The 26482-nt window shown below is 40.4% G+C and overlaps 1 protein-coding gene across 3 annotated transcripts in view; it reads right to left on the reverse strand.

Annotated features, from left to right (window-relative positions):
* Window positions 1–272: 272 nt before the first annotated feature.
* strn (striatin, calmodulin binding protein) overlaps window positions 273–26482 on the reverse strand; it is a 76354-nt gene continuing 50144 nt past the window's right edge. The window contains exons 4-18 of one of the 3 annotated variants that reach the window (XM_062448797.1): window positions 22129–22213; window positions 19489–19659; window positions 19026–19161; window positions 17335–17497; window positions 14785–14895; window positions 13784–13927; window positions 13323–13459; window positions 11178–11353; window positions 10582–10629; window positions 9939–10060; window positions 9554–9721; window positions 4398–4538; window positions 4136–4237; window positions 3839–3925; window positions 273–3491 (exon numbers count right to left, since the gene is read on the reverse strand). In XM_062448797.1, coding sequence (XP_062304781.1) covers window positions 3322–3491; window positions 3839–3925; window positions 4136–4237; window positions 4398–4538; window positions 9554–9721; window positions 9939–10060; window positions 10582–10629; window positions 11178–11353; window positions 13323–13459; window positions 13784–13927; window positions 14785–14895; window positions 17335–17497; window positions 19026–19161; window positions 19489–19659; window positions 22129–22213 — 1961 coding nt within the window. In that variant the 3' untranslated portion in view covers window positions 273–3321. Of the gene's footprint in view, window positions 3492–3838; window positions 3926–4135; window positions 4238–4397; window positions 4539–9553; window positions 9722–9938; window positions 10061–10581; window positions 10630–11177; window positions 11354–13322; window positions 13463–13783; window positions 13928–14784; window positions 14896–17334; window positions 17498–19025; window positions 19162–19488; window positions 19660–22128; window positions 22214–26482 lie in introns of all 3 variants that reach the window. The other 2 variants (XM_062448796.1, XM_062448798.1) reach the window with 2 other exon arrangements.

Genomic DNA, 26482 nt, shown 5'->3' on the forward strand with positions numbered 1-26482 from the left:
ACTTTAAAGAATCTTTTACAAAGTATTGAGTGATCTTCAATTTACATTGTTGTTGACATTGTAACATGATTTGTATTTCTTTGTCCTTTAGTGCTCATTTGAATGAGTACATCCCTTTTAACATAATAGCATTTACATGGCTATCCTATAAATTAAACTAATCCATTCCATCTTTTGGAATGTAAAAGTCAAATAAACTTTTGTCAAAATAAGCATAGAGTTAGTGTTCACAGGTCAAGGTTCAACTTAATAAAACACAAGCATTATCAGTATGATATACAACATATGCCTTTATTGTTGTTATTGATAAATCTGTCACTGTCCCATCTGACAAAAAAGAGAATACATCATGAAAAAAGAATAGACGAGAATAACAATAGTTATATGCACTGTATGTACAGTAGAATTACCATATCAAATTCACATGATTTCTTTGTGTAACTTACAAGTTAAAAGGGCAATTACTTTAAATAACAGGCAAACTAGACATGGCCCAGTCCTTTGTTGTAGTTCGTTTTGTGTTCAGGTTTTCTACATGCTGTAGTGCTTGTATGTATTACCCTGCTGGTCAGTCTCTTGTGATTAAAATACTGGTGACTCAAGAGTGACTGTTCATGATGGACCATAGAGTGAGGTTTCAAGCATAGAAACGCATGGCAATTAATTTCTATTAAACCCATGGAAATAAACAACAGGCTGTAGTGAAAATCTACATTGAATGTGGTCCTCAAAAAACTGGATTTTAATATTTGAACCTGAACACTCCTTATGAATTGTCATTCAAATTATGCCAAAGGAAATATGAGCCAACAACTGACCTGACTTAAATCTTCTGCATTCTGACCAACAGGGGGCACTACACTACCCTTTCATTATCCTTCGTGTTGTGATGAGACTACTGTATGTTTATCACGACAGACACCATACTGACTCCATTTCACATCACTGTTGTGTTGCCACTCAATATACATATACTGTTTTAATAAATAGATCTTTTAATACCTTAAAACTGTACATATTTTGTTTGCGCTCCCTTAGATGTTCTAAAACGACCTGACACCAAAGTAAAAAGAAGAAAACATTATTGTATTACATAAGGGCACCAAATTCCCAACCGTTTTTTCGAACATCCCAGGAAACATGAAAACATGTTCTCATTGTATGGGTCAATGCATTTGGAAAATAATGAAAACTTGATCTTTTGTTATACTGCTAATTGAAACAACAAAGAAAACAATGTCCATCCTCCCTTATAGTGCTCATCATTGAAGGCATAAACTTTGATAAGACTAACTATTATCCATTCCCACAACAACAAAAAGTTTAAGAATTCTCACAGAATACTTCTACATTTTCAAGTAAAACAAAATATTCTTTAAAAAATATCTACCTGTAGTTCACAAGGATTTACCTTTGTCACCAAGCATTTATTGTTAAGTAAATGAAAAACTTAATTAATCAAAATAATTCCACAAAATAGGCATTTTCGACCAGTTATTACATAAAGCATATTAAACAAACTTGTGGTGTAGCTTTGTGTGCAGTTAGCAGACTGAGAACCTCAGTTATGCAGTCAGAGATAGGAGCTAAAAGACTATTTATTCATCTTATGGATTAACAACCATAATGAAGGTGCTAACTTCCTGGTCTAAACCAAGTGGCTAACATAGCAACATTAGCTTGAGAGCTCATTTATTTACAAAGCCATCAAACAGGGGTAGGCTTTACGGGAAGCATGTTGTCATCATAGAAAAAAATATTGGTTAATTCTTTTGGCTTAAACGACACAAAACAATTACAAATAAATATATGTTTGTCTAAATAAAAATACAATTATTGAGAAGGTATCACTGCCAAAACTTGTCAAGTTTTAGTGCAGTTTGTCTAGAGTTTAAACTATGAGTAGACCACAAAAGCAGCATTATTTCAAACTGTGTTTCAAACTGTCAACCCACATTGATCAATCAATTGTGCCGAAATAACAAAACTAGAGTGATTGGTCTAGTCCTAGCGTGTGTCACATGACAACAAATCCTGTCAGAATTTACGTCTACTTTAGTTGGTACAGTACATTACAATATTGGTAACATGTCACAGAGTTTCTGTCTTATTTACTTTAACATCAAAACATTAAAATGCACTTGTACCTGGGAGAACTGTAGCCAAAAAGCAAAGCATTTACAATTCCATTGGAAGCTGAATGAGGTTTCAGAATGGCCACAGCCTAAACAAGTTTTTGCTACAACCACGTTATTTTTAGTTTACACTTTTTTCTTTCATTTGTTTTTTGGTGAGTAAAGACAACTTGCATGTCAACACGTGTAGCAGAAGGGTTTAAAGCTTGGACACAAGAAGAGCTCACTTCCTTAAGTTAACAAATGTGAGGTAACACAGGCTTCCATGTTGGAATTTGTAACCCACAGACAGATTATCTACTGGTATACTTAAATGTATTGGGGCTTTGAAAAAAGAAAAAGAAATCTAAATGGTAATTCGAAAAACAACAACTTCTAATCACATTTCCCACTTTCCATTTTATAGGACCAACAAATTATACAACTGGAATTTTTGTCTCCCTACAATGAAATAATCCTGATCATGCTTTTTAGTATATCCAACTTTATTTGCCAAACAGAAAATCCATGACTTTATTCAGAATGATAAGGTGTGGTACAGGCTCAGTCTCTTGCCATCGCAGTGGAACTTGAATCTATGAGTACATCTTTATAACAACACTACTCTGAAGTAAAAGGCACATTTTCATGAAATATGTCAAACGACAACTAAGACACAGGCAGTCTTAAGGGTAAAGTGTGTGTGTGTGTGTGGGGGGGGGGGGGCAGTAAGAGGGCATGAGTGACGAGAGGATGCAGCACACCTAGTCTGTGTCTGTTACGACACAAACCCCTTCCTTCAGAATCAGCGCAAGTCTTGTTTGGGTGCCCGGGAGTGTGAAAGCTTCCATCTGCCCCCTGTCCATGTGGTGCATGACCTGTGGGGGTCTCGTTCAGGTTTGGCTGTAAAACCCAGGCCCGCCTGGGGTAGCAAGGGGGCGGGGGGTAGGGGCTAGTGTGAGTTGAGGAATGGAGGGATGAAAAGAAAGGGTGGATAAGCCCTTTCTCTTTATCATTCTCTCTCCTCTCTCTTTATCCCCCCAGCCTTTAACTGATTAGCTATCCTCTACCTATCCAGAGCCAGATCAAGGTGCCTCATCCTCACATGACGTTTCTTTCCAGACTCCATCAGTGACTGTTTTTTTCTCTGTTATGCCCCATAGATTTTTGGTCCTTCCAGACAGATTTAGGTATGAGTCTGAGGGAGTCATACGAAGACCTTGGCTAGTGCGTCGGCTCCAGCGCTGCCAATGTAGCACTTGGTGGGGTGGAATGCCACATCGTGAATGGACTCGTCAAACTTCTTGCGGTGGGCGGTAAACTCTTGGATACAGGTCTTGCTCTCCATATTCCACAAGCGGATGGAGCAGTCATGACCTGGAAGAGAAGGAAGAATGTGGGTGTTGGGAGGGGGGAGAGAAAGGGAATGGATAATGAATAAAAAATAAATTAGAACATTGGTAGAAGAAGTCCACTAACAAAAATGTTGATACTTTGTTACCACTTTGGTCCAGTTACATTTATTTTATTTTACCATTTTAAAACACAGGTATGGAACAAACAAGGTGCACAACACATGGCAGCATTTCTCAAGATTTATTTTCACTGTAGTCTGTAGTTTAATCTCATATTGGAAATACAAGATGGTGGGTTATCACACTATGAACACAAACCCAAGCCAAGCAACACATATTGCAGTAACTATAAACTGGATAAGTACTTACTGCCAGACATGAGGTATAATCCATTGGGATCCACAGCTAAACTGGTGACTGCGTCCAAGTGTGCTACCATGGAGTGAATCAGTTTCCCTGCAATTTCAATACAAAAAGAAAACATACATTTTATTAAACTTGTTTTATTATTTTATCTAGACATGTGTTACTTTTTACTGAGACAAAACCTCTACTAGTCTAAAGATTTGTATTTCACAGCATAGAAAACATTTCCCCTGACAAAATCAGAGCAAACAAGCAAAGAGCACACACACCAGCTCAAGCACCAGAGTGTTTGTTACTGACCTGTGTTGTTGTCAAAGAACTGAATGTGGCGATCCTCCTGTGCGGTGATGGTGATGGGCAGAGTGGGATGACTCAGCACTTTGTTGATTTTGCATGGGGGTGCTTTGGAAAAAATATATTAAGAAATGTTGTTAAAGCAAAAACAACAGCAAACCTACAAACAAAGTATGATTTTGTGTACTTTAAGGACTTAAAAGATAAAAAAGGTAAAGAAAAGGTAAGAAAATAACAGTATTGGTTGGGGCAATACTAGTTTGTTTACCTGACTCTCTGTTCGACTCCAGCTTGAGTAGCAGTTGCCGCGTCTCCATGTTGAAAAGTCCAATCTCCCCCGAGCTGAAGGACGCCACCATGTGGGCAGGCTCGCTGCACACCAGGTCGGCTGACGTTGGAATGCCCAGCTCTGAACGGCAAACAACCCAATGCAGTTAAAATGTGTCCTGTCCAGCAGGTGTAGGACCGTTAAAGTCTTAGAGCATGCCTTTTTCCTCAGGACTGTTTGTCTCAACCACTCAAATAAAACCAATGTAAGTAACAACTGCAAGACAGATCAAATGCACCAAGTTTTTTCTGAATACATGAATGAATGTATTAATACTAGTGCTGTCAGTTAAACGCGTTATTAACAGTGTTAACGCAAACCCATTAGGTGCGTTCGACATGGACTGTGGCTGCATAAAAAAAACGGCGAGAGTTGCCTCTTGCAGTCGGGGAGGGGTTAAAAACGCCTCCTTAAAGTAGGACTTTCCTGCTTCTCGTGGTTTGCTGCGTTGACATCAGTCATGGCCGATCAAGCGCTGTTTGCTTACTTTACTTTATTTATAATTAATTAGTGAAGAGGCGGACTAAAACCCTTTCTTCATCAAATTTTTTATTCAATTAAACAGTTTGGTCGGGATTTGAGCATTGGCGAAACTGAAGGTGTCAGAATAATTACAAAACACGCGTCAAAGTTGTGTGTGTGAGTCTGGCCAATCATGAAATAGCTGTGTCGTCATTAGAACCCGTGCAGTTGCTCTTGAGAAAATGCGCTCGGCTACACAGCAGTTCTCGAATCGATCTCACGGTACTCTAATGGCTACATCACAGTGACCTAGCCTCGGTGCCGTCTCAAGTCGGACAAAAAGTCTAACCAGAATTCATTGTTTCAAGTCAGCCGCCTGCAGCCGGCTGCAGCGCTGCATGAAGTCAGTCCATGTTGAACGCACCTATTTTAACGGCGTCAATTTTCTTATCGCGAGATTAACGTTTTTTTTGGCCTAGAAAACTTTTTTCACATGCTGTTGAAACAACTACTGACGTTAGAAAAACTAAAACACCACACCGGATCTAGCTAGACCGGAAACAAAACAACAGGCACGCCGCACACACTTGTTTGGGCTTGCGAGCCAGCTAAAGAGTAGTCAAGTCAAGTCATTTTTATTTATAAAGCACATTTAAAAACAGCCAATGCCGACCAAAGTGCTGTACAAAATCATCAAATAGGGCAAAACAACAAACATCACAATTACAGTAAGCACAAGTGACCCTAAACTGACTCGAAAGCCAAAGAATAAAAATATGTTTTAAGACGAGACTTAAATGTCTCGGTGGTGGGGGATGACCTGATAAAAATTGGCAGTTTATTCCACAGAGTAGGGGCTACAACTGAAAAGGCACGATCACCTTTCGTTTTCAACCGAGTCTGTGGAATAGCTGGGTTGATGATCTAAGGGGCCTGGAAGTGTTATACAGCCTAAGAAGATCTGAAATATACAATGGAGCCAATCCGTGTAAAGCTTTAGAAACAAGTAACAACACCTTAAAATCTATTCTATATTTGACTGGCAACCAGTGAAGAGAGGCCAATATCGGGGAGATATGGTCCCTTTTCCTGGTACCAGTCAACACTCTAGCAGCCGCATTATGGACAAGCTGCAGGCGTGATAATGATGATTGACAAATGCCATAATACAGAGAATTACAATAATCAATTCGAGACGATATAAGTGCATGAATAACAATTTCCAAGTCCTTGAAAGAGAGGAAAGATTTTAGTTTTGCGATAGTCCTTAAATGAAACAAACTACCTTTGACAACAGAATTAATTTGTTTGTCAAATTTTAGTGCTGAATCAAAGATAACACCCACATTTCTGGCATGGGAGTGCACATTGGTGGACAAGGGGCCCATTTTTTTTGATAAATCATCAATCGATCTGGGGGTACCAAACAGAATCACCTCCGTCTTACTCTCATTAAGTTGGAGAAAGTTATTATCCATCCAGCACTTGATGTCTTTAAGGCAATCAAACAGGGACACCAGAGAGTTGGTATCACCTGGTTTTAACGGTAAATATAACTGTGTATCATCAGAATAACAGTGATATGGTATATTATGTTTACGGAGAATGGAGCCCAGAGGGAGCATTAACAGAGAAAAAAAGAATTGGACCCAGGATTGAACCTTGAGGTACTCCACATGTAATCGCTGCCGAAGAGGAGGAAATATTTCCAATATTTACAGAAATGGTTTTATCTTTAAAATAAGAGTGGAACCACTGTAGAGTCACACCCTGGATCCCAACCCATTGTTGGAGACGATCCAGGAGGATAGCATGATCAACAGTATCAAAAGCAGCACTGAGCTCAAGTAATATTAAAACAGCACAATTCCCAGTCACTGAACAACAAAAAATCATTCAGTATCTTAAGCAGTGCTGTTTCTGTGCTATGGTGTGCTCTGAAACCTGACTGAAAGTTGTCCAACACAACATTCTCACTAAGAAAAGGAAAGAGCTGAGAAAGAACCACCTTCTCCAGTATTTTGGACATAAATGATCATTTAGAAATGGACCTAAAATTGTTAAGAAAAACTAGAAGGAATAGTTCCATTAATAAGAGAGCTATTGATTATAGACAGAAGACTGGGGCCAACAGTATCTAACACCTCTTTCAAAAGGCGTAAGGGAACAATGTCTGTAGTGGAGAAAGTATACTTCATATGTGACACTATGTCCATCAATGTAGAGAGGGACACAGGGTCAAAGCAAGTGAGAGAAGCAGGGCAAGGGACTAAATCAGAAGGGTCACGATCAGTAAGTAAGATATGAGATCTAATAATGTAAACGTTGTTGATAAAGAAACTCAATAATTTTTCCGTAACTTTACGAGTAACATCAGGGAGGACAACAACATGGTTTAGTGCAATGTTTATTGCACTAAACAAGGTTTTGGGGCTATTTGCATTTTTAGCAATAATATCCGAAAAATGCTTTGCTTTAGAGGCTTTAACAAAACGCTGATAGGATCCTAGGCAATCTCTCAGTATCTCATAGTATACTTGCAACTTATCCATTTTCCATTTCCTCTCAGCTTTTCTACACTTGTCTAAGGGCACGAGTCTCACTGTTAAGCCAGGGAGAAACTTTGACTTTGGGTCGCTTAAGTTTGAGTGGGGCAACAGTATCAAGAATACCTGTAACTATGGTGTTAAACAGAGTGACTAGCTATTCTGTACCCAGAGAGAAGGTTGTCCCTGTAAGGCTGGTAAATGGAGAAGCTGTAAAGGCTGTAAAATTGCCCAGCAGTCGAGTGATCCATTGCCCAAATGTAGCGACCAGGCATATGATGCTTAGATAGTGGACAAGAGAGTGATGCATTAAAAATCACAGGTGTATGGTCAGATAGACAAATATCATCCAACTCAACATTTAAGACAGGAAAACCAAAAGATAAAACAAGGTCGAGAGTATGGCCACGATCATGTGTAGGGCCAGATACAGACTGAGTTAAATTAAAAGAGTCCACGAGTTGTAAAAATTGGCTAACCAATGGCTTTGATGGACAACAAACATGAATATTAAAATCCCCAATGATTAAAAGGTTATCAATGTCCGGCACAATCAATGATAAGAAATCAGAGAACTCGTGGATGAAGTCCTTATTGTATTTTGGGGGTCTATACACAAGTGCACAAAGCAGTACTAGGCTAACGTTACGTTTTGAGTAGATGGCGAGCGCGAGTCCCCGAAATGGATGCCAATAAGATTCTGAATGGAAAGTTTACTTTTAAAAAGTTGCCCTATGGTTCCATTGACAAGACCAAAGTGATATATGTGTTTTGTCGTTGTGAACTGAGCTATCATCGCAGTATGTCCAGTCTGAAATACCACTTGATGGCCAAGCACACAGCTGATGCGAATTCTCCGCCCCCTCGTCAAAGCCAGGCGATTGCAATGTTGTTTTCAATTTAAAAAAAACATTTGCACTAAGCAATCCGATCCACTTTTCCATGTTGATAAGAGCATTAAAATGAGAAAAAAATAATGGGACAAAAAGAAATCAAGGGACATTTAGAATAGATAAAATTGTGCGATTAATCGCGAGTTAACTATGACATTAATGAGATTAATCACGATTAAATATTTTAATTGTTTGTCAGCAGTAATTAATACATAATTGATAGGGGATAGGTGTAGCTCAATGGTAGAACATTTGAGTGGTAGAGCATTTAACTGCAGGTCAAGAGGCTGCAAGTTAAAATTGTCCACTGTGGATAAAAGCATTTCCTAAAGGAATAGATTATTATTCCATTATGTTTGTCAATGACCCAAGTCTGGTCCAGAGTTTTTATATTGGTGATCTGTAGGCTACAATAAAGGACAAAATCTGCTTGTGTCCACTTATTACACATTTCCTTACATACAGGAGCTGCTGCTCAAGATCAGTTGTCTGGAATACAGGCCACAAGGATAAAATACATCTACGATTTACTTGAAAGCATTTGAGGTCTTATTTTTCCTTAGAGTGTGCCGTAATCAGTGTTAGGGTAGTTCCTCAAAAAAAGTAATAGATTAGACATTACTAGTTACTTAAAAAAAGTAATGCTTTACTTTAGTAGATTACTCACTGCTGAAAGTAACTAGTTACACTACTAGTTACATTACTTTTGGATTACTCCGTGACATCACCTGAGATGCACTTGCCAAATAACAATATATATGCCCAAATCAACTCATACTTATTATAATGAGGACAGATCTCTCTTTTATGCTTTTTAATACCACAAAGCTTCGCTTGTTTCGCCTCCTGAACTCTGGGGCTAAGTCAACTGACGAGTGTTAAGCAAACACACGTAGCCTACTGTAAAGGGAAGTTTGATTTGTTTTTTTCTCCTCCCGATATGCAGATCGCAGTAATGCAAGTAACGCAAGACATTTTTGTATTAGTAACTGTAATGCGATTACTGACGTTATCAACAGTAATGCGTTACATTACTGCGTTACAGACAAATGTAATCTGATTAACGCGTTACGCCTAACACTGGCCGTAATCAAATATAGCATCTACTTTACAAGCTGACAATGGAAGGAAGTAATGATAACCGACATACAGTATATTTGTGAATGACGGCCTGTTTCTTTGTCAGTGTCCATACCTCCTTTTTCGTTGAAGACAGCGAGGGCAGGGGCAATGTCGGCGGCATTCCACAGGCGCACCGTGCCGTCCCCAGAGCAGGAGAGGAGGCGGTGGTGGACGGAGCTGTACACCAAACCCCACACTGAGTCATTGTGACCGCACAACGACCCCCGCAGCACAGACGGCTCTGAGGGGGAAAGACAATGAGAGAAAGAATGAGGGAACAGAACAGAGAGTAGGATGCAGAGAGTCCATATTACTACTTATTAAAACTACAGAAATAAATAGCAAAAAAGGACAGAGAGAAGAAAACAAAGGATGGATGGAGTAGTTAATCCAAAAATGGCGAGAACAAGGAGGAAGCTGGTATATTCGCTAAGTATTATTAAGATCTCGGACCATACCATACGAATCATAGGGGTCGATGTTTGGGCTGGGGGTGTTCCAGCTTTGGATCGTTCCATCCACCCCCCCGCTGAAGCACTGCTCCCCCGTAGAGCTCATAACGACACACAGCACTGCACCTCTACAAACATACAAGTAATCCGATCACTAATGCTTAGGGGTGTAACAATATATTGTGGAACAATATATCGCAATACAAAATGTTTACAATATGTATCGCAGAGTTATGGCAATATTTTTACAATATGACGTCTGTTTGATCCTATTGGTTGAGCTACCAGCATGCGACCTACTCTGCACCTGTGTCATGCGTGTATTCATTGCATTCACAGAAATTATAACTAAATAACTAAATTGTATGTACAACAAAGAAAATTATTGAAAATGTTAAATGTTTTGGAATTAAATCTGTTAAGTGAATTTCAGTTTAATTTAAAATGTTGTTCAAAATATTTTGATACGTATTGTATTGTACACCCAGTATTGTGATACGTATCGAATCGTGAGCTGAGTGTATCGTTACACCCCTACTAATACTTCATGGGTTCGGCATCACATCTGTAGTTTAGATATTATATATTTATAATATTACCACATTAATATACATTTGGGGATGATGCCATGATGTGTGTGCAAACTCACCGATGGGCCCTGAACGTATAGATGGGTTCGACATCTAGGGCAGCACACCTAGGAGGATGGAAGAAAGTGTTCCTGTTAATCCTTTGGTGTTGAAATCACATGCAAGTAACCAGAAAGATAACAATGAGTCAAACATATCTAGTCTGTTATTCATCGTCATTTGATGGTCATTTGAATAATTGTCATGATTAGCAAAACTTTCATTGTCTTTTACTCATCTCGTCTTGTTTAATGCAATTAAGGCCATTGAAAATTCATGAGTGCCTACATGTATAATGTTTAAAATGCAACATACTGTAGTATAACTGTTCTCTTTTCTTTGGAAATAAAAATAACTTTTATAGACTGGTTCCAACAGTGTCATGCCAGTCCTGAAATATTTCAGCTATACTCGCTAAAAAACTAAACAAGCTCCTAAATCACATGTTAATGCCCACAGACACAATCTAAAGAAGTGCAGTATGTCAACAGCCACTGAAAAAAAGGAACATTGGCCTTTTTGCTACATCTCTAATGGATATGAGGAACCTTTGCCGAGTCAACCTTTTATGTACCAAATGGAAGGAAAACATTTCAAACAAGAAACCTTCTCTTACTTCTTGGCGGGCGCGGTCTTCTGGAGGTTCCATAGCTTGAGCGTGTGGTCCTCGGACGCGGTGACCAGCACAGGCTCCACTGGGTGGAAGGCCAGGCCGCGGATGGAGTCAAAATGGCTCCGCAGGGTGAACTTGGGGTTCCAAGTCTTCCTCAGAGTGTCTTGGTTGTTACCAATCTGAGGAAAGGTAAAAAGAAGATGACAAATATGAAACCCTTTAAAAGGTTTTAGGCTTTAGAGTCTTACATGAAAACAACTTGATTTGTAAAACTGTGTTCTGAACACCCAAGGTTGTGAATGGTCTTAGGGAATGGCATAGCACTTTGCTCAGAACTCAAAACCTAATGCTACAAAAAGAGAAAACAAGCCTGTCTATCGCCACTTGGCATTTTCAACTGTCTTTTTGACTATTTATAACCTACATATTGTTTAAGAAATGCCCACATAGGATTCTGACGGTTGACTTCCGCTTGCTTGTTCAGGTTCAAGTGATGTGGACCTTTACGACTATTTATACAAACACAAGATGGGCTTAGAACGAAAGTTCCATGGGAATACACCCACAGTAAAGCCTACCAGTCAACATAGTCTCTCTGTTACTCAATCTCCTCAATAGTGACCTCGTTCTGCAAAAGCACCACAGCAGCAGTTCACTTTGCTTCCAATTGATCTAAAGTGAGCATTTATGTGAGTAGGGTGTGTGTCTGTGAAATTGTTTGAATCCATACATGCACTTTTCTGAATGTTCAACCTGCGAGAGCATGACTGTGTGCATATTTGAAAGTACGAGTGCAGTGCGTGAGCTTGCATGAGGACAAAAACAAAAGCAAGAGAGCAAAAGCTATTCCAATGAGTGCTTCAATACTAATGTGCCAGGACCCAACTCTCTTCCATCGTTGCTGCTCAGCTGAGAGGATTGCTATTGATTTTGGAGCTTCTGTTTGCTGCCTCAGTCACTAGCTCAAACTTGCATGTAAAAACATAGCTGAGCTTCACTTTATTTGGACTTGTATTCACTTTATTTCCATAACCCAACTTAGAAAATTGCTAAAAACAATACAATATAGTCTTGAACCAAAACAAAAATGTAATTTAAAGACCTTAAATTGTACATGCATCACAAAGGAGAAATACTCAATCACATCTTCTAAGTACAAGTTCCACAATGAAACCTTGCTTGGATTTTAAGCTGGTGTAGGCAAGTTTTGCAAAGCTAGCTATTTTAGCTTATACAATATTCCACCCCCTGCCTTCAAAGCCACTCCCACAATGTCTGACGACAGAACTGACAGGAGACTAGTCTAGTTAGTCCACAAGAGAGAGATCAACTCACTGAGCAATCTGGAACTGGATTTATTGCCTGCTCTTTCACCGCCATTCTTATGCCTCTAGCTCGGTTGTTTAGAATACCTCTGCCTAGCCTTGTTGAAAACGACAGTAACATGCATTGAGTGCAGGGGACAGAGTGCCCGCAGTTAAGTAGGTAGACAGACAGGTAGCCCGTCCAATCATTAGTCTCGGAACGGTCTTAATGATTTGTCGTGTTTATTACACTCCTGCGACACCAAAAGATGTCGGATTGATTTTATGTCACCTTCAAACCTTTAAATGTATTGGTTGCTATCAAGATGTGTTTCAAAGTTTATTTTGGCAAAATAATTTGCTTCTCAACAACATTGCCTACACCATCTTTAAGCTTTTTATATCTCAGGATCAAGACAGCCCTAAATAGCTTTGTGCCTTCTTCTGAATCCTCTATTGCATATATTCATATATGTTCATATTATAATGGAATGTCTAAATGCTATATTCTATGCAAGATGCTGGCAAAAAAGTACTGCAAGTTTACAATTAAGCTTAGAAAACATAGGAAAACATTCCTATACAAATTTGCCAGTGTTCTAGCTTGGGAGCAAGTTATCATCTAGCTCTGTTCATCCTATCAATCAGTCAACGAGACAACAGAAAGCAGAAGTTTAAAAGCATGTTTGCCTCCCATCGTTGCCCTATTGGACTCAAGAGCAAACAGCAACGTGTCCAGGTGTGGCACAACCGTTGGCCTCTCAACATTAGATTTTGGGACTTTCCCAGCATTAAAACAGATGTTGTGTTACATTATGAAGGGACGGTGCCCCTGTATGCTCACATCATATGCTAGGCTATCCGCCTCGTTGGCTGTTGTGAGACCCGCCAGCTCTCCCAGACCCAGCTCACTCTCGGCCGCCTCATCTACCCGGCCCATGATGAAGGATTTGCCCGATGTGGGCGGGAACGTCATTGCCTCTACTGGGATGGAAACAGACAGGAACAGAGAGGAGACGGATAGGTTAGTGTTAATCTAATCAGTTTAGTCTCTTTAGAGGAGAAGTCATATGGGGAACAAAACCATGGACTGCAGAACCACTTCATCCAGTCTGAAATCAACTTTGACCATGACCAGGGGCTTTGTTTACAAAACCTGTCTTGTGTTGCATTGTTTGGAGTCTCACACCAAGTTTTTGTAAATGCTAACTCTGTTTTCCACAGCATTTGTACGGTTTATAAAAAAGTCCTTGATTGCTTGTTGTCTGGGAAGTACAATTCTAGACGGAAGTGTGAGCAGGTTACCTTCTTCTGGCCGGCCGACTTCGTGCTCGTTGAGCCTGGGCACGCTTGGTCGGGAGGGGGGCGTCAACGAGGGCTGCATGGACGGCAGGTCCTCAGCATCCCGCAGGTTGGCCAGCATGTCCTGCAGCTTAGACCGGTTAGGCCCTGAGCACAGCAGAGGAGGAAACAAAAGTGTGATGGAGGAGGAAGGGAGGCATGGACAGGGGAGAAGAAGAAATGTGGTAGAGGGGCGAAAAGATTTAGACAGAGAGGTTTAAGCAAAGGGAAGAAAGGAGGGGAAAGAGAGAGAAGACAAAAAGAGGAGTAACAAGTGAAATAGTTGGGAAAATTATCAAAAAGAGATGAGGGAACAAGAATGAAATGCATTTTGAAACCAAAAACGGAAATAATATTCTAGAAAACACATACAATGCAAAACTCACAAGGGCACTAAAATAAATATCTAAAACAGGAGATCAAAGACAAGCTAATAAAAACAATGCAAGCGCAGTTTTGTGGAAAAGAAAACTAGCAAAAAATAACTGAATAATACACAAATTGAAGCAACTGAGAAAAACTTAAAAACTGCAGAGTTAAAGCTCATCCAAGGACATGTTTTATGTAAGCATAGGTGCACTTGATCAACTATGGCAGATAACCAGACAAGACATGAAAACAAGTTGGGAGTCAAGAATGGGACTAGTGATTAACTTGAGACAACGATGTGGAGTAGGGCTAATTAGGGATGAAAAAATCTCAACAGAATGACAAAACAAACAGACATGGAAATCAACGCATCAACACTTGGAGGGCACACAGACACCATGCAAAGAAAAAATGACAGAGATGACTGACGAAGCGTCCAAAAGAAGGAAAGGTAGCAGAAGAGTGCTTACGAAAGGAGAAGATGCGACTATGTACCATGATCCATTAAAAAACCTCAATGGAGCTAAAAGGTCTACGCCCAGCCAAAAGGAATGAAAAAGAGAGAGAGAAGGAATCGAGGACCTTGTCTCACTTACTCTTCACCCCCTTTTTGCCCTTGCGCTCCTTCCTGTATTGTTCCTTGAGTTGGGCTATCAGACCCTGGTCCACATCCCAGGCCTCAGACAAGTCGGACTGCTCATCCTTCTCTACACGCAAACATGGAGGACAGAAACTTTGAGTGTTGATATGTGTCCACAACTTCCTCCAGACCCCATCAGGGCCCCACTGTCCGAAGTGGTTTGAAATGATGAATGGTTTGAGTTCAAATGCCTCAAATGAAGAAAAAGAAGCCCATGATAATGATTGCAATGAAAATAATGATATAAGAACTGAGTCCTATGATGTACCTTTTCAAATGATTTATCCGTATACAATTTTTTTTTATGTGTGGTAGAAGCATCCATTTAATGTTTTTCCCTGTTACCAAAATGGGTGAAACCAGAGAGCCACTTAAAGGAGGATGATGTCAGCACATTGGACTCAGAAAATAGAATTTGTAGGGGTATTCAAATTCTCTTCAGTTGGAAACACAGGGTTGAAACAGATAGGAAAACCATGTCTTGGGGTTACTGTAACTGCACCAGTTGACATGGAAACAGAAAACAAATGACAAAAACTACTGTACGACAAAGGATTCAAATAAAATAATGACAAAAAGGTAATTAATAATGATAAACAATTATTACATAAATTAACATCAAATTCATTATTGAAAAGCATGTACATTACAGTCTATTAATTATGTAAATGTGATTTTAATTCACCACATATTGTAATCATAGTAAAACAAAAATGAGTTGCTTGGAGTTGCTTGGCTTCTTTGTACTTGCTCATCAGTTGGGTTTTATGGAGACAGAATAGCTTCAATCATCAATGAGAATGCATGCGCACAGACGCGCGCGTGCGCGCACACACACAGGATGACAAATCGGTTTCATAACCAGGCGGTTAAGAGCCTGTCACTAAGATAATTTTAGACCATGGTGATGCGTGGGTGCTCAGTTTAACTTGAGAACCCATACTGGCAATGGTAGGTTTTTATACAGAAATGGTCCATGGCAATTAATGAGATTGGCCGGGTTTCCCAGATTCGTTAAGAAGCTCTTAACGCTAAGAGCTTCTTAAGCTCTAAGAGCTTCTTAAGCTCTTAGCATTAAGAGCTTCTTAACGAATCTCTTAGCGTTAAGAGCTTCTTAACGAATCTGGGAAACCCGGCTAATATCAGTATCTTTACAGAGGATCAATGGGTAACCTAGACTTTGCATTGTTGCACAAATAACAAAATATCTTGACTGTTCCGTCCTTGTTATGTTTCTGTTAGGTTGTCCATGTTGTTAAAAGCCCTTCACGATGCTGCTAATACTGAATATTGTTATTTTGGATGTTACGTGTATTGATTGTGCTAAGGTTTACACAGGGGTTATTTATGGGAGGTTTATTGGAGGGATATTGCACTTTGTATTGCACTTTTTATGTCAAACTATGCAGTGTTTGAATTCTCTAAAGAGAATTTCGTTGTTTTCTATGACAATGACAAATAAATATATTGAAATTGAAAATTGAAACCTAGACTGGAACTCGGTGAAGACCGTTCTTGAGGTTGTGACTGATACTACATCATGGACAAACTACTTCCTGCAGGTGCACTCAAAAAGAATGATTCTGAAAATGAAATTTACCTATGTGGTGTTTACATATACACAACTCTGTACTGTTTATAGATCTTCACCCCAACTTAAATCACTTAACTAAAAGGATAAACAATGACAACATTTGTGACATGAATACATACATAAACATCATCATAGGGTTTTGATAGAATCCCAGAGTAATTAACCAATCATTTCATCTTAAAAACATTTCGCTTACCACCCCGCAAATGGAACGCAACTGCATTACACATTCCTCTTTAGCCATGAACCTGTGAAGCGTTCTGTGAATCACTGACTGTGTGGGAACGTCTTCTCTCATTGGCGGAGGTAAACAAAAGGTGTTGCTAGGTGACGCCTGTGAAGGGGGTTTCTGTTTGCATGGAGGGGTCAGCCAGGTTGCCAGCTGGGGACACTATAAAGACAGCTCAGGTATCATAGAAATGACAAGCTCTGCTGAACTTGTTATTCAGAGGAGGTTGTCAGCCTGTATGCTTGTTTGGTCTGTAATACTGGAGCTAAAAGTGTTCTTTTAATCTGTTGTCTCCACTGGAAATGTGTTATTTTGTCCTCATTATGTCCTACTGTCCTACTTTTGTCCACATCAGAAACCTCTGCTCTCAGATGTCTCTCCCATGGTATTTTCCTCAGACTGTTTCCAAACTAAACAAATGGACTTGAACGCAACCACCCCTGAAAAATGTCCACTAGGTTCACAAAGGCTGTTTAATCCTTGGTGTTACTGTTAATGCTGAATTAGATTTTTTTATATTTCAGACCAATTCCTGAGTTTATGGATGTACCATTTCTCTATTACAAATTCCACCTCAGAATGAGGGACTGTTCAATACGCTTCACCATTGTCCTCAATCATGGCTCCAAATGGTCTCAGTACCATCATTAGTTAGTTAGTCCCCCACTCATAACACCCCTTACCCCAGTCTCCGTTGTCTTCGGCACTCCTGGACTCTGGTGAGCCATCCAGCTCGTCCGGACTGGCCAGGAAGTCAAAGCCCTTCAGGGCCTCCTCCGTGTCGGGATCGTCGCTGAGGTCAGAGGACGTGGAGGAGGGAGAGGGGGAGGTCTTCTTCCTCACCATCTGTGGAGGACCAGCAGTTGGCAGATAACTGACGCAAGTCCCCAAATAGAATTAAACTCCCAAACTTCTTTAGTAGATCAGAAAGAACCATGAGAAATTTGATTAATACACTTGGGACAATATTTAGTTCAAACACATTGAACACAAATATAAGACACATTGGCTATGGATGAAATCTTACAAAGTTATATTTTTTATTTATTTTTTGAAATTCAAGTATTCACTTCCTAAACTTCTTTAGTAGATCAGAAAGGACCATTACAATTTTGATTAAACACTTGGGTCTGTGTTTAGATCATTGAATATATTTAACACAAATATAGAGCCCATGGTTTTTGAAATGTTTGCCGAGTTCTGTTTTTTCTTTTTCTTTAAATCTTTTTAGAGAACCCCAACAAACTCTGGCTTGTGAAGAGGTCTGCCATTAACCACAGATCAATGAACAATAATAAAGATTACAAATAATGATTACTATATTACTTTTATATTGTTTTGAATGTTCTGAATATAATAAACAATGTTTGATCTATACCCTGCTATGTTAGCTCATTAGAACATGACCGTGGTCATGTTAAGAAGAGAAATATGCCTACATATGAATTATGCTGCTTGTATCACGGAAACTGTCATTATGCTGTTTGCTAAAGCTTGCTTATTCCTGCACAGCCATAAGTTAGTTCTTTGTGAGTAGGAAATGTCTGTGACACTAGAGAGTAGGTCAAAGTTCAAAATGTTACCAAAGTGTATAATGCCATGCAACTTTGAACAAGGAAAATAGGAGGAATGTCAAGGCCATTTTTAGGAACCCTATCTAAAGGCTAAACAAACACTATCTAGCACCATGAATGCTGTCTCTTCTTTCTTTGCTTGCGAAGCTTTGTTGATTGTCAGTCCCCTTCCATATTGTGATACTATTTAACTGCCCTTCATCCTGTATTCATTGTCCTTGCCCAACTCATTGTCTTCTGAGATGCTCAACTTGAGTGTATCAGACACCTGCACCTTACAGATCTGTAATAAATACTTAGATTTAGTTTTGAACTTGTATGTGGCAATTGACTTCATTCTCTTGGTACTTTCACAGTGTAGCCGGTGTGTATCGGTGAAATTCACTCCTCAGGTATGTAAAAGGCCACCCGCGTCAACGAATTGCTAGCTTTTTGTTTGCGTAGTTGGTAGTGGTGGCGCTTGGGAAGCCAGAGGTGGTAAGTTCTAACCCAGTGCGGGACGATTTGCCCGATACCTCTGACGGAGCTTGCAAGACCACGTCTGTTACACTGGTGCCGTGACCCGGATCGCTAGGTTAGCATCAGCTAACCGGCCGGAGTGAGTTTGAGGGGTGAATGTAGCCGGTGTGTATCAGTGAAACTCACTCCTCAGGTATGTAACAGGCCACCCGCATCAACGAATTGCTAGCTTTTCGTTCGCGTAGTTGGTACTGGTGGCGCTTGGGAAGCCAGAGGTTCTCATCAGGCAAGTCCTCATTCTTGCAGTTTCTTGTATGTGTAGATGTGTTTGGCAGGCTTACCGTGGCCAAATCCATGATGGTTTTGTCTCTTCCTTCGCTGTCATCTTCGTCATCCTCGTCGCAGAACTCCGCAGCAGCGCTCTCAATGAACTTGAAAGCCTCCAGTACCGTGGCTGAGTCCGACATGTCAGGTTTACTGAGGCAAGGAAGTGAGAAGGAGAGAGTTAAAGGACAAAAGAAAAAAGAGGTTTAGTGGGGGAGATACCAACAAGGATACAGCACTCTTTCTTCATTTACTTGCTACTGTAAATTCCCCCCTAAACATGTCAGCAGCTGAACAGACCGAAGCTACTAGCCATTGTCTTAACCCTAATTTTAGCTTCCAATTCTGTCAAGGCCTTACATGTGCACACTCTGGGCCGTCATTGATTATCAGGCTGTGCTTTCAAATTCATACAAACCATCACCCAGCATAAGCAATCTAAATTCATCCAAGACACCGTGGCGTTAGCTGTGAACCTACCTGACCATATCGCTATCCTTTAGGGAAGACGGTTCAGTGCCGTTGACCATGGGCTCGGTCTTGTGGTCTGATGACCTGTCTCCAGGGTCCCCAGCCAGACCTAGCAGCGCCCTCACCCTCTGGGATTTCACGTCCAAAATAGTGTCCGTGTAGCCCACCTCCTGGAGATACCTGAAACGGAAAGGGGAAACATGCCTTACATGTCTGATGTTTACATGTTTGAAATTAACGAAAAGGATAGGTGTTGTGGATATAATAGTTAATTAACTGGTTTCCCATTTCATTGCCCTCCGTGATTTTAATCCTGTCTTTTAAAGTCACTTAAAGCCACTTAAGTCATGAATACAGTCCATGTCATCATGTTGACAGTGATGTGACATGGATTGGGTCACTGAGGAAGCCTGTTGGTGTGTCATATGCTCTTATGGTGAGTAGGCTTCAAAGCCGACAATTAAGGTCTACAGTTCAAGTAAATTGCATTTGAAAAGTACATTTTCTATAGATAGGAGCTTTTCTATGTAATTGTTTTCTTAAAAGTGTCAGCGTACGACAATTATATTTTTACATTTCAAGGGAATAAACCAATAAAATATATACCCATCTTTGTTAGTAAACATTTAAAATGGTATACTACATTGAAAAATGGGTGTGAAAAACAATAAAATAAATACATTTCTTATTCATTTGGGTTGGACAATACAAATATAAACACACTCATGGAAAAATGCACCCAAAAAAACCTGAAAGCAAAACCATTTTAGATTTACTCTTGAATTCACTTCCAAAACTATCCACAATTTAAAACACATCGTAAGCCCCCTCAACACACCACATACAGTACCTCACTCTGCAGTAAAGCTGAGGCTATGTTGACACCCTTTATCCTTCGAGAAGCCGCTTAATTCTGCTGCGAGTGAAAATAGCATCTTGTACACATTTTGACAGAGAAATGAAGGAAGGAGGAGAGAGAGGAGGAAACGGTTCCCCTTGGTCTCTAGCTGTACCAGCCTCGCCAGTCACAGAAGGGCTGAGTGCCCCGACACAATCCTCCATTCATGGGCACTTGCACCGTCCCTGTCTCTGACACTGTGTCTCTCTCACCCCCCCCCCCCCCCCGACACACACACACACAACATGCCGACCAACACGCATGTACACTAACACTCACATCCATTCAGTCAAATTCAATACAACTTTCTTCACTGTTATTAAGTGCCTGGCTGGCCTCGCTGCTGATTGGTGCAAACAGGAACTTTTGTAATGTTTGGATGAAAGAAAGTGAAAGTCGGAAGACACTGCTTAGTATGTGCCTGACATTCCATGCAGGCTTTTGTTAAAAAATAAAAAAACATATTTCACAATATTTTTCAGAAGAAGTAAAATGTTATAGTCTCTGTGTATACATCTGTGTATATCTCCCTCTGTTTCAGTCTGCTTCACTCTTTTCTCTCTTTCACTGTGTACCTCTGTCCCTATGTCTGGTTCAGTGAGTTCATGGTGTGTGGGGGGGGGCCTTGTTCCTTGTGTAGTTAAGTGCCTGCCTTTAGCTGTCGCTCACGTCACTGCTCCCCCCCCCCCCCCCCCCCCACACACACACAACAAAATATAGAATCAATATCAGTAAGAAGATGGCTCACGCACTGTCATATACTTCCTGTACTAGCATGACAAGGACTGTTCCACTGTGTGTGTGGGCTGGGGAGATAAGATCCGGGGGAGAGGGGGGGTTAGGGTTATGGTTAGGCATATCGGCTGGCTTATGCTCTGACATGACGGAATCACTGACCACTCTGTGGAGCACATGTGACCGTGTGGAGTGAATACTGGTACTGTATATGTGTGTGCGTGGGTTTTTTGAAAGTCTCCCACAGCGTGTGTGTGTGTGCTACAATTGAAGTGTGTGTGGGGGTCATGGGAAGGATCTTCCTGTAACGTCTGCGTGTGTGTGCTGGTGTACCTTAACGTGTGTACTGTTTCCTCTGCTTTTATTAAGGAACATGGGTAGATACCAGGGCTTGCGCAATGGTACACACACACACACACACAAACAGGCCCAATTCATATAAAAGCATTAAGAAGATTGGCTCTGCTTTCACTGCTTATTGTTTTAAGAGACTCACAGCTGATTATGCCGTCACCACACACATGAATTGCCGTTTCCATGACTTCCTACTACCTAGAACCCATTGTTCCAACATGTGTTGTTTCGCGGTTTTGCGCGTGTTGAGTCACCACAGACAAAGAGCTGTGTGACAACATGAACGATATGGAATTACCTTGAGGCTGTCCAGGCATCCTTCTGACTTGTTACGGGGGAGGCCTCATATTATGTGTGTGTCTCATGTGTCTGCATGTGTGTGTGTCTCGTGTATGTCTGTCTTATGTGTCTGTGTGTGTGTTTCATGTGTCTGTGTCTCGTGTGTGTGTCTTGTGTGTGTGTGTCTTGTGTGTCTCGTGTGTATGTCGTGTGTCTGCGTGTGTCTCGTGTCTTTGTGTCCAAACCGGAGCTTCCCTTGGGAGTCTGCTAAATTAGGTAGTCAATGAGAGGTCACTGTGACATTTTGTGGTGCAAAGCATGAGCTAGCGGTAGGGTTGATGGACTGTGTGTTTATGTTTATATATGCGTGTGCGCACACTCACTGTCTGAGTAGCTGTCGTCCCTGTTTCCAGTTAAGCTGATGACTGCTGTTGGGGGGGCTAGGGACTTCGTTCTCATTCCCGTCATCTGCGTAAAAAAATACATTAGAGATAGAGAGAGAGAGAGAGAGAGAGAGAGAGAGAGAGAGAGAGAGAGAGAGAGAGAGAGAGAGAGAGAGAGAAAGAGAGAGAGTGAGTGAGAGGACGAAGTCCAGGATATGCCCATACAATCTTAGCATCACATCACTGGGTATGAGAGATCTCCATCTGTAGCCTTATGGAGGACCACAATACATTACTGTACTATTAGGTTCAAACTAAGGTTAAGTTTTGTCTGAAGTTTTTTGTGTATTGTTACTTTGTAAGAGCAGTTCTACACACTGTGCAGTGTTTCCCACAGATTAGAAAGCAATTTGTGGTGGTGGTGGTGGCGGGGGTTCGCCCCGTGTCTGACCGGGGGGGGTCAAAATAATTCCTTCATTGATAATTCGTTACAAAGAACGTTATTATATTAAATATTAATCAAAAATGATTCACACCTTCACAAAATCCACATGCCCAACCCCAAATTCACACATTTAACACACTATACAAAATTCACACCCCATTCAAAGTCCTATCTGCCAGAAACAGAAGAATAGAAATGAGCTCCCTTGTCCTGAGACCTGACCCGTTCTCCGTACGTCGCTTATTACATCCAAGATCAAATGACACATCTAAGATGACATCATCTGGCTAATTCGGTTCTTCGAACACACTTGTTGTTTATGATTAGTATAGCTGGATTGAGTTATACGTTGGTCTAAAAGGGGGTATGTATCGATTGTAGAAACCTTGATCAGCAACGCTGCTATTGGCTGCTCACCGTGGCCAAAATGAGCGCCCTGTTTTTTCTGCAACAGAGCCAACAGAGCAACAGCTTGCTCGAAGGTTACTCCGAATTTGAAGATTTTATCAGAACGCCAGGGAACACCTCAAAGTCTGCAAAATCCAAGAAAGAGGGCTGGCAAAAAGTATCAGACCAAATTAAATGTAGAGGAGTGACGCGTTTTATCGCTTATTGGGTGTGCTTTGCCTTCGGCAAGGGCACAACCTTTGTTCTCTCACATATATATTATTGGGTGTGCTTTGCCTTCGGCAAGGGCACAACCTTTGTTCTCTCACATATATATTTATTATTATTATTTATTTTTGCCCCCCTAAATCTTCGTCAATATTTGGCCTACATAGACAACCTAGGTGTCAAAAGTTTCGTCTTGGTAGCGATTGAGTTGCTTGTATTTTTATTTACGTTCCGTTGCATGGTTTAGGCTCAAGTTAAGTTTTTGTGGCGAAAAGTGAAGCTAACGGTGGCTAATTTGCTAGCCACAGTCACTGACGTTACTAACGTCACTAACGTCACGAAAACACGCGTGACTACCTGTAGCAGAACATTCGTTTCGCATCTGTTAACTTGGGGGATAGCTAGGCTAACTATAGCTTTACTGCAAGGCAGCTGCAGAAACGCCACAAGCAAAGAGGCCAGGGTGATAACTATTTACTCAATTCACTTTGTGATGTGAAACACAATTGTGAAATGTAATGTACAATATTAGCTGATATTATTAAGGAAGTAGGCCCACATCTACTTTCGGAAACGGTAGTCTACTATTTCACTGAAGCATTAGCATCATGACATTAGCCTCTGTTGCCCGGGCAACACATACTACAGTGGTCTATGATGCATCTGTTTTCAATCGTTAAAATAAACATTCCTCACAAATACATTTTCGTTGTAGGATTTATTATGACATTACATTACAAGTAAACGATTTGTTGGTGAAATTATCATTACCTGTGGTTTCAAACCAGTGTTGCTCACTGCAATGCTGTAGCCTAGGCGAGGCACACTACAAAAACATCTACACAGCTGGAAGTCAAACGGCGACAGAACATGTTCGGCACTCCCCTTACTTAAATCAAAAGTCTTTCAATAGGTGAAACTATCTGACTACTAACCTGAACTTCATTGCCACAGCCTAAACTTCACTTGTCAATCTGTTCATGAAAATAATTAATTTCAGCCTAAACCGTACAATGGAACGTTTAATCGAATTCAACCAACGCAATCGCTACCAAGACGAACACAGCAGTAGTCTAGTACTGTACTGTAGTAGTAGAATTTACCGGGGCAGCTTCTCCGCACAGGGCTATATCGCATTTTGCGTTGTTACTGACAATGATCTCTACCAGTGAGCTTTTTATGAATGAGCGATTTTCCACTAAATAAATGTCAAGCTTATTTACGTTTTTGGGAGCATATTTTCAGTTAGCAGATGGTACTGTTTGAATCGCGATTCCATCTTCTACTGCTATGGCGTGAAATTAGTGGCAGGAGAGCGAGCTCTGTAAAAACGATTTGTAACTTGCAAAAAAGATTTGTGTCTCTGTAGAAAATGATTTGTGTACTTGCAAAAAAAAGTTTTGTGTCTCCGTAGAAGAAGGCAAGATTTGTGTACTTGCAAAAAAGATTTGTAACTTGCAAAAAAGATTTGTGTACTTGTAAAAAAAAGTTTTGTGTCTCCGTAGAAGAAAAAGATTTGTGTACTTGTAAAAAAAGTTTTGTGTCTCCGTAGAAGAAAAAGATTTGTGTACTTGTAAAAAAAAGTTTTGTGTCTCCGTAGGAGAAAAAGATTTGTGTACTTCTAAAAAAAGTTTTGTGTCTCCGTAGAAGAAGGCGGGAACACTGCTCCCAAAACCATCTAAGCCAATCAAATATAGCCATTTCTGTGTCTAGTATCATTGGACATTTTCGTCTGTCTATCACACAAAGAACGTCAGCGAATAAGAACAAAACTAGAATGCTGATGATTTCAATGGCGAGTCATTTGGTAAGTAGTTCAAAATATCCATGGGCATGTATCTTTAACCTGTTTACGCTCCTGTTTCGCCCGCGAGACAAAAATGCTGCCTCCCCCTTCCTCAGTTACGACGCACTAAATTCTAAAAAATATATTTTTTAGACGCTACACATGTTATACATCGTTGGAAAGCTACGATTCTTGTGCTTCCATTGAAATAAACCAATTCAAGATCAAGTCGCAATAGCAAGCAAAGTCAACGTCTTTTTCCGGTGAACATTCCTTCAACAATGCCAAAGAAAAAAGTTGTACTCACCCTAAGTTGTTCAAATAGGTCCAGGTGTGCAAATCATGCCATCAAAACTTGATCTGCGTAAGTCCCAAGGGTTCAAAGTATCTAACCATGTAAAGTAATTCGTCCAAATACAATGTTTTACGTTCATGAATAGCCATTATCCTTTGTTTCATTATGCAAGTTAGCCGAAGGAAGAAACAACTTGTTCACATAAAAGTGTTATTTTCTCCGATTTATCAACGGAGTATTTACAAAATGAAGGTCTCAAAATGTCCGTTGAACCCTCCCCTTTTGATTGACACCTTGTTCGACCCAATAGGAGCTTCCATGCCCCGTTGACAGCCCTCTAAAGCCAACTAGGTCTGTGCGTCCTGCCCCCCCCCGCCCCCCCCCCCCACACTCGTTCTAAACAAATTTCTCGAACTGGCTTCGACTGGCTCTGAAATTAGCTCGTTAGCCTTGTAGCTGACAGCTAGCTGAAAATGCCAATACCTCATTTGTATGCGTCTGTGGAGCCTTCAAAATAACAGTCGATTGCGCAATATGGTTGACAGAATCAGTGTTCTTTGTGCGCCAATCCTTGGAATCAGATAAAGCACTCCAATGTGTTCATGCTTCAGTTTTTGTGTTTCAGTATTACTAATTAGGGATTTAGCTATTATATATGATATTTCTAAGTACCAGAGATGGGCCAGAGATAACAATTATGAAAAATAATACCTTTTTATTTGACCTTGACCTTGGTTACAAAGGGTCATTTTGGAGTCTCCAAAAGACCCTTTTAGAAAATTCCTGGATGTACTCTTATAAAAACATGTGTCAAATATGAATATATTGTGGTATTATGTTTGACTTTTGATTTGAATTGGGTAAGGCTTCAACCTGTGGTCCAATTTAGTCTTCCAGATAATACCTACCACCTCTAGGCCTCTTCAGGCCTCTGTTTTCAAAACAAAATCTAGGCGGAAATAGAAATTTTCACTTTCCTTGTGTTCAAGCTTCTATTACTCAACACTAGAAGGACTGACAGGGGTCCTGACAACAGGGGACATAACTTCAGAGTGTCAGCTTTCAAAAGAGATCATTTACATGCATGTACTCCAAATGGTTCAAGAACAGCTTCCAATTTACTTTGGGTATGCTGTTTAGGCGTTTTCAGGCAAATTTAACAGGAACATGAAAAGGTTAATGCAACATTTAAAGATTATTCTTTAAATGTTAA

This window comes from Osmerus eperlanus, chromosome 22 (assembly GCF_963692335.1).
Source record: "Osmerus eperlanus chromosome 22, fOsmEpe2.1, whole genome shotgun sequence".
Taxonomy (NCBI): domain Eukaryota; kingdom Metazoa; phylum Chordata; class Actinopteri; order Osmeriformes; family Osmeridae; genus Osmerus; species Osmerus eperlanus.